General features: G+C 37.2%; 2 protein-coding genes across 2 annotated transcripts; both read left to right on the top strand.

The window, feature by feature from the left end:
* Positions 4,712 to 5,623, top strand: LOC110266174 (protein ALP1-like). The gene is made up of 2 exons (XM_021110248.1): positions 4,712 to 4,840; positions 4,932 to 5,623. The coding sequence occupies exons 1-2, from the start codon at positions 4,714 to 4,716 to the stop codon at positions 5,393 to 5,395; spliced, it is 591 nt and encodes a 196-aa protein (XP_020965907.1). The 5' UTR covers positions 4,712 to 4,713; the 3' UTR covers positions 5,396 to 5,623.
* Positions 5,761 to 7,332, top strand: LOC107610347. Its single transcript, XM_016312407.1, has 2 exons — positions 5,761 to 6,075; positions 6,787 to 7,332. Exons 1-2 carry the CDS (start codon positions 5,761 to 5,763, stop codon positions 7,330 to 7,332), a joined length of 861 nt encoding a protein of 286 aa, XP_016167893.1.

The following is an 8,533-nucleotide window of genomic DNA, read 5'->3' as shown; positions in this document are numbered from 1 at the left end:
GTTCGGATATTGGCTCTAGGGGTGCGGAACCCGAACCAACCCGCGAACCCGATCATATATTAATTAAATAAAAAAATAAAAATATATATATGACTTTTTCATTACACAAAGATTATTCACTATTAATATGTTTGGATTTTAATGAGTTTAGTTTTTAATATATTTGGTGTTTAACATGTTTGGATTATTTCTATTGATCTTACATGTTTATTGTACTTGTTGAATTTTTAAGATAAAAATTTGATTTTTTTTATGAATTTCAAAGTCATCGGGTACCCAATTACCCGAACCAAACCAATCCGTTCTTAATCGATTTGGTTTGGTTTGGGTACATGTACAAAAAACACAAATCCGAACCAATTATATTTTAATCGTTTTGATTCTAATTTTACCATGAACCCGAACCAAACCAACTCATGCTCACCTCTAAAAATGTACATACATAAATTAATAAAATTTATTTATTGAAGATAATTTGATATTTGTGTTAGCTAAATACTAGCCAAAATTACTAAAACTGATGGTCTAAGATTTTTTTATATTAAATTATACTACAAAGTTCCTCAGAAGATAAGGGGCTGTTTAGATCTCAATTTTGGTTGAATAGATTTGTTTTTATAATCTCAAACTAGGATTTGTCTATGGTGGGAAAAGTAGAAGCAGGTCCTTTAAGATCTTTGTGAGAATATTTAATTTAGTGACTCTCCTTAGTGCTGTACAATATGGTGTAAAATTATAAAATTTGGCCCTGAACTTGTGGTAATTACAAAGATTATTATTCCTTCACTCTCCAAAGTCCAAACCAAATGCCTGAAACAAACGCACACATCTCCCATCAACATTCATTTAGATAATTTCAATCCTCATTTTCTCTTTCATTTTCCTTCAAAAACCAAACATCATCAACATCGACCAAAAAATAAATAAATAATTAAATATACACCCAAACGAAACGCTTTGGCGCACTAGATAATCCATTTCTGATGAAAAGGACGAGGAGATCCTCGACGCTGTTAACCGCTAGAAAATCGTGTTTGTTGTGAAGCACGCATGTGACTGCAGCGGCAGTAGGATTGTTCACGATGAGCTTGCCGTCGACGCTGGAGCAAAATATTTTTCCGTCAACAGATTCCGACGGAAACGGGTTAGTTAGGAAGTGCCCAATGTGGCACGACAAACCTTCCAGAATTCAAAGCTCGGAGGCTCGTACGTGTCGGTGCCTGATGAGAACACGAACAGCGTTGAGTTCTTGAGGTCGAAGCACTACACAGAGGTTTGCACGTGTCTTTCAATGTCAGCGATTTTTCGTCGTCTTCTCTTGTGAACGCTTCCTTCAACACCGTTACCACATGCTTCATGAGGAAAATCTCATGTCATGAATAAATTATTATTTGGATTGATAATTAAGTCCTGGTTCAACTTTAATTTCTCATCTACGTCTGCCAAATTTGTACTGATATACTAAAAATCAATATTCTCAATATTCATAAACTAATCCCTGAAGTTTAGCTAATTTATTTTACATTTTGGTCTTTTAAGGTTCTTAAGATACTTTCACTACTGAAAAAAGCTCCCTCAAACTAAATGATTTTTTAATGATTCTGTTTTCTTTAAGTAAATGAAAAAAACGGAAAATAATGGAAAAATTGGTGTACAATGAAAAATTGATTTTGAATGGTCTTAATAATTGTGACAACTTAGGTTTAGTTGAGATTTAACACTACAATTTAGTTCATTTTTTCATACATACTATTATGAGTAAATTATTATTTTTATTTATAAAAATTTAAAATATTAATAAATTTATCTACGAATAAATAAAATTATTAATTTTATTCAATTTTATGGATTAAATTAAAATTCACATACAAGTTGAGAACCAAATTGAATATTATTTTATGACTATTCATATTCAAACTAGGTGTTTAAGAGAAAGACAAATTAAATTTATCAATATTGATAAGAGCAAAAAGATTATAAAAATTGTATTCTGTTTGACAAGTAAAAATTGGTCAAATTTAAAAAAAAATAGTCAAAGTTTATAACTAGAGTTTATCACAATTACGTCATATGTTGGCATGCTTATAAATTAGTAAAATAATAATAAGCTGCTAACTTGTTATGCTGGAACTTTGTAGAGATATTAATTAGAGTTGTTATGAATGATTTAGTGATTAAAAAAATCAGGAAATAATTTCAGTATACAAGCGATTAATATTTATAAGTGTTATAAGTTCTTTACCTTTAAACGCGTTTCTTAGGTAGTGTTTGTTTGCAGAGACTAGAACTGATACTGGGGGATAGGGATTTAGTATTGTGTTTGTTGAGGTAGAGACTAGCACTGAAAATTGTGTCTCTGTCTCAATAATTTGAGTATTTCAGTGCTTCAAAAATTTGGGGACACTAGAGACTGGGACAGAGACAGAACTTCAACCAATTCTTTTATCACTAAAATATCCCTAATGTAATTATGTAATACCAACATTACCCTTTGCAAATCTCAAATTAGGGCTCGAGTATATTGCCAGCCACTCGAGGACATCTTCTCTTTCTTGCTTGAAGGAGGTGCTGATCGGCGTCCAGAGTGAAAGGAGAAGCCACCGCGCCGGACGAAGAACTTGAAGGTAAGCCGTTGGCACTTCCCACGTCCTCTTCCGAGCCTTCCATTTTGGTGATGTGTTGTTGCTTCCTCACAGATTTGGTGGTCCGACGAAGCTCCTGGAGGGAAGCTTCGGTGTCGGTGTGGAGGCCATCTGGGAGTTGTTGCGAGCACAGCTTCGTGTATCCAGGTTAGTTAAGCTCGTTTTCTTTGATCTGGGTTGTGGTGTCTTCAATTGGTGTGTTATCCAGTTCGTATGAAGGGGTTCGGTTGTGAATCATTTTGTGGCTTATGCTCTGTTTGTGGTTTACTGGGTTTGGGAAGTGGGAGAAGAAGGTTGAAGTGGATTGAATGATTTATTTACTGTTTAGGGGTCCTGAAAAAGGCATAGTAAGAATTGAACATAGAGGATTATTCATTGAAACAAGCTGTGTAGAAGGTTAACCACCACAAATTGCATGGTCAATTCGAATTTATGCATGTGTTCAGTGTTTATCTAATTCATGAATGCAATTGAAAGACAGTGCACGTTGTATATGACAAATAGAATCCATTTTTTATGTTGTAATTAGGTTTTCATAGTTCGTGACAACTGACAATGTATGAAGTTGTGTCCATGGTTGTGATGTGTTTATTTTTTGTGAATCTGATGCTATGTTTGTAGTTAGGGAAGAAATGAAATGAATGACGGAATCCTAATTGAGAAGCTGTCATTGCTTTGTTGTCAACCATGCTTTTCGTAAAAATCCCAATGCCCAAACTGCATACTCCCTGTAAAGTTTTGTCTTTCATATTCTTGAAGTTAATAAAAATGTATGGTAACCATTTGTTAGGAAGAAAGCACGTGATTAATAAATAAATGGTAAGGAAAATTCTGAAGTTGTGTAATTAGTTATGTATAGAGGAACACTACTTTTATTCTTGCAATTGATAATTTTGTATATCCTCTTGTACTTTTCCCTCTTTATTTCGTTGTTTTAAGCTGATTGACTGGTTTAAGAGACTATCTACCCTAGGTCAGGTTCTGCATCATGAGTTTAGTTTTGTTTCTATTTTTAAATGATAGTAAATAATCGAAATGTATGCCAATTTCTCTAATATTTTGACCTGAAAGGATTTTTAGTAAGTAGGTTAGCTACCGTTCATGTGTAATAGATAATTTTGAGCATGATTGTATGGTAATATTACTCACAGTTGAATGTGCATGCAAATTACGTGATTAATTGTATTGTTGGTAGTTTATAGTTAGTTTAAGAGTGTAAACAATGTTTTACTTTCTATTTTATTTTCCCTGAGACCTTAAAATTTGCGCATAGAAATATTTTATTATTGAGTAGCCATTCCCTGTTTGGGATTTATTAAGAGTTGTTTGGAAAGTTTATGCCTTTTTTTTTATGAAACGATTTTGCTAGGAAGAAATGGACCAGTCAGAAATTATTAAGCGATGCGTGTCTTTTTATGAAGAGACGAGATCCAACCATGAAGAAAGAATGTTATTCTTTGTGCTTACGCTGTTTGTTTACTTTAGGGGTAGAACTAGTGGCCGACTATCGTTAGGGGGAAGAATGAATAGTAGAATTAGACGTGAGGCCTTAGAGCGTATTGTTGGTGAGGGTGATAGGAATTGTATCTGGGAGTTGAGAATGAACACAAATGCCTTTGCTAACTTGTGTGAGTTGCTGCAAGTTCAGGGAGGACTTACAGAGGATAGTCATGTAAGCCTGCCGGAGCAGGTTGCGACCTTTTTAATTATCTTAGCGCATCACAAGAAAAACCGTAGTCTACAGGTTAGATTTTGTAGGTCCGGCGAGACAGTTAGCAAGTATTTTAATAAAGTTTTGAAGGCTGTAATACGGATTCAAGGGATGTTGTTCGCGAAGGCTACACCAGTTGCCGAGGACTGTGTTGACCCGACATGGCGAAGGTTTAAGGTAGACCTTATTCGATGTTCTGTGTGATTGATGTTTATCTGATGGATTCTCTATCTGAATATGATAGCCTTCTATGGATGGTAGGGTTGCTTGGGAGCATTAGATGGCACTTACATAGAGGTGACAGTCCCAGAGTCTGAGAAGGCAAGGTACCGCACAAGAAAGGGTAAAATATGCACCAACATGTTAGGAGTGTGTAACCGGGAGATGGGTTTTGTGTACGTACTCAGTGGATGGGAGGGTTCGGCATCTGATTCACGAGTACTTCGCGATGCAATAACTCGTCGTAATAGTCTTAAGATACCCCACGGTAATTCTGCCATCTCTAGAGTTAAGTATATACAACTAGATTGAGTTCATGATAGCCATCGTCTTACGTTGTTTGCGTTATTTGTGCATAGGTAATTACTATTTAGTTGATGCTGGCTACACAAATGGTCCGGGGTTTCTTGCACCGTATAGAGGGACTCGATATCATGTAAGAGAGTGGGCCCAGGGAGCACGTGCACCGCGCAACTACCAAGAATATTTTAACCGGGTACACTCGTCTGCAAGGAATATCATTGAGCGATGCTTTGGTTTGCTGAAGAAGCGCTGGTCCATCTTAAGGAGCCCTAGCTTTTATCCCGTAAAGACGCAATCTCAAATAATTATTGCCTGTTGTTTGCTGCAAAATTTCATTCGAAAGAGTATGGAAATGGACCCGGAGGAGGAAGGTAGCATTTTGGATGAATTTACGCCCGATGGAGACGAGGAACAGCATGGAATGATCAATGTGGTCGAAAACACGAACGAGTGGAGTCACTGGCGTGACAACATAGCACATGAGATGTATGAAGAGTGGCGTGCAAGTCGTACGGAGTAGCGTTGTGTGTTTTAGGGATGTTGTAAGGACGACAAGTGAATTTGTATGAATAGTAGAGTGTTGAGACATTGTAAAAGCACATTCTTTGATTTTCGGCTACTGTGTGTTTGTGCTGTTGTTTGCTGTTTTATTTCTGTTTGTCGTGGCAATGACCAGTGTTGTAATAATTGAACTACTTGTGTATTTTTTCCTGATTTCATTTCTTATGGCATAGACCAGTTTTACTAATTTTTGGATATGTCTAACTCTTTGGTAATCCGTTTGTGTGGTTTGATGGCATATTTTATTACCTTTGCAAAATACATGTTATTCTAACTTAACTTATTAATGTAGGGTTTTAATTAGCTTAATCTTGGAAGCAAGAAATGGAGAACAAGCGAATGTGGAGTGATGAAGAGACACTGGCCTTTGTTGGCTTCATGGAGGAGTTTGTCGTTGACGGTCAGAGGGCTGACTGTGGGCAGTTTAAACTGGGAACATTCGAGAAGCTGGCTTTGAAGATGTTGGAGGCTTTCCCTGGTTGTACACTGACCGCGAAGCATTGCAAGAATAAGCACAAGCGGCTCAAGGAGAAGTACCAGTACGCCGCTGATATGCTTGCTTGTAGCGGATTCGGATGGAACAACGAGAAAGAATGTGTAGAGGTTGACAGCAAAGACGTCCTTGATGCCTGGTTGAAGGTGCGTGTGTTTTAGGAATTCCGTTGGGTGGTTGCCATTTTTGTGTTAATTTAGTATAACTGTTTGACCAGGGGGTTATAATTTAATCATTCATGCTTGGTTATAATTTAATAAAAAAAATGCTAATATCCGTTTTAAGATTTTCATTTCGTACTTCTTCCATCAAAATATAATCCATTCAATTCAAACCCAATCACCTTCTGCCAAATAGTAATGAATATTACACATATATGACACTTTATAAAAGTATATTATGTTGTTGGTTCACCCTAATTAGTTTGTTTTCTTTGATCCCGAGATATGGTAATGAAATTAACGAACCAAGCTAATAGGATTAACTATTCAGGTATTGTTGCACTGTGACATATCAGCCACTTGTAACAGAAAAATGTTTGAGTTTTAGCTCTTAAAAAGGTTATCAAAAGACTTGTTGCATGGTGAGTAATTAGCCACTTGTAAAAGGAAAATGTTTCAGTTTTACTTGTTAACAAGGTTTTCAAAAGACTTGCTGAATAGTGAGTAATTATCACGTCCCCATACCTTAACCTCTTCCTTTCATGTTTCCTTTTGGACGCTATTTATGCATTGTGCCACTTTTGTGCGTAACCATTTTTATCACTTTGATTTTGCATCCGGTTCATAAGCATTTGTAACCATTTGTAATTGTGTTATTTCCTAAACATTACTAATTCCGGTGTACATATTTCACAGGCACATCCTACCAAGTTCTACACTCCTGGCAAGCCATTTCCTTTGTTTCACCGGCTGGAAGGTATCTTTGGCAGGGATAAAGCCACGGGAGCCGGGGCCGTAAGTGGCTTCGATGCGGAGGAGCAGGTTAACGAGGAGACTGACGACACCGCTGCTGGCTTTGATCAGTCTGAGATGTCTCCACCTCCAGACCAAGAGGGATTTGCAGCAACGCAAGGACAAGCATCACATTCTGAGGCCGGGGCGACCGCCGGAAGCACAAGGCTATGCGGGAGGAAGAGAAAACAAGTTGATGTACTGGAGAGGATGGCCGACCAGATTCAGCAATCATCGGCTGACCAGCGCAAGAATGCCCAGCTGATAGCTGATGCCATTGTTGGTGTGAACGAGAAGTGGAAGGTTGGCGAGAAGCTCACACAGCTTGGATTCGGTGATGACAAGGTCGTCAGGGCGATTCTGAAGTTTGCCGAGAGTCCTAATGTGTATGCACATTTCTGGGGCTTGTCAGATTCACAAATGATTGCGCTTGTGCGTTCCATTATATGAAGTACAAGACTAGTTAAGTTTATTAACAGTGTATTCTGGTATTAACCATGGTTAAGGGTGTTAACTTTTTGAGTCTTAGGTCTTAGGATTTAAGAACATTGTCATGTGTAACACGGTCACAGTTTGGTACCCTTTTGTGTGTTGCTATGTTATCGTTCCTTAACTATGTAATTTCCTTTGTTTTGCTCTTTTTTGGATGAATACCATGGTGGGTGATTATCAAGCTTAACAAGTTCCTCCATTTTCCATGCACATTAATTTGTACTACGATTTAACTTACAACGATTACATCCTAGTGAGTCTAGAAAATCTGTTTTATTTCTTTTCAATAGAAATAGTGTTATCCATCTCACGCATAAGCAAAATGTTTATACATTTGGCAGCCAAATGCCCTCCTCAGAACTACATTATGATTGTCAAAATACATATCCACTTATACAAAGAGAGGTGAAATTTCTCTCACAGGAAAAAATGGGCTTGACACAATGTTGGTTCAAAATATGAATTCCTTCCATCTTTTATACCAAGTATGTGCTATATTTATTACAATTTCTGAATTCCCTATTTGACTTCGAAGGCCATACTACAACTTACACAACATTACAATGATCAACACAACACAAAAAAGGGAAACAAGAAGTTGAACGCACATTAGAAACTTTAGATACACAACTTCAGCATTAATTCTTTCCACTCGTTCGCTCGACTTAAAATCAAAGTTAGGCTGAGAAGATCGATCATCTCCGGAGTCAGAAGGCTTGACATTTGGGCTTGCCCATCTAAACCATCCACATTGCCTTGTTGGACACGCGTAGTACTTTCTTCCCAGGTTGGCCACGCTATTTGAAACTTGTAACGGTGCTCGTAACCCACAATCACAAAACCGGTCTCCCGTTATGTTCCCGCTGCCGTACGTACCACTTGTTGATCTACAACTTGAGGAAGCCATTACTAACCACCCTACACATTTAACAGTAACTGAAACAATTTTAATGTACTTCACACAACATATAACAGAAGCAGATGACTCACATATGAAACAACCAACGATGATTCAAATGAAACACATGCAGAATTGTAACAAATTTTTTGGTTGCAATATCATGTCTCTGTACCAGTTCTTATGATTTTTTTAAAAAACAGCAACAACGTTTCTTAGCACAGTTTCAGCATCCACACATACTATATCATCAACACTGCT

The sequence above is a fragment of the Arachis ipaensis genome, chromosome B08, assembly GCF_000816755.2.
Source record: "Arachis ipaensis cultivar K30076 chromosome B08, Araip1.1, whole genome shotgun sequence".
In the NCBI taxonomy this organism is placed as follows: domain Eukaryota; kingdom Viridiplantae; phylum Streptophyta; class Magnoliopsida; order Fabales; family Fabaceae; genus Arachis; species Arachis ipaensis.
This window is presented reverse-complemented; position numbering and strand designations above follow the sequence as displayed.

Bases quoted from the DNA above. Each gene is read 5' to 3' on its own strand.
- LOC110266174 (XM_021110248.1), top strand. From the start codon at position 4,714: ATGTTAGGAGTGTGTAACCGGGAGATGGGTTTTGTGTACGTACTCAGT. The intron at 4,841-4,931 runs GTAATTCTGCCA...ATTTGTGCATAG, and splicing joins TAGTCTTAAGATACCCCACG to GTAATTACTATTTAGTTGAT.
- LOC107610347 (XM_016312407.1), top strand. From the start codon at position 5,761: ATGGAGAACAAGCGAATGTGGAGTGATGAAGAGACACTGGCCTTTGTT. The intron at 6,076-6,786 runs GTGCGTGTGTTT...CATATTTCACAG, and splicing joins TCCTTGATGCCTGGTTGAAG to GCACATCCTACCAAGTTCTA.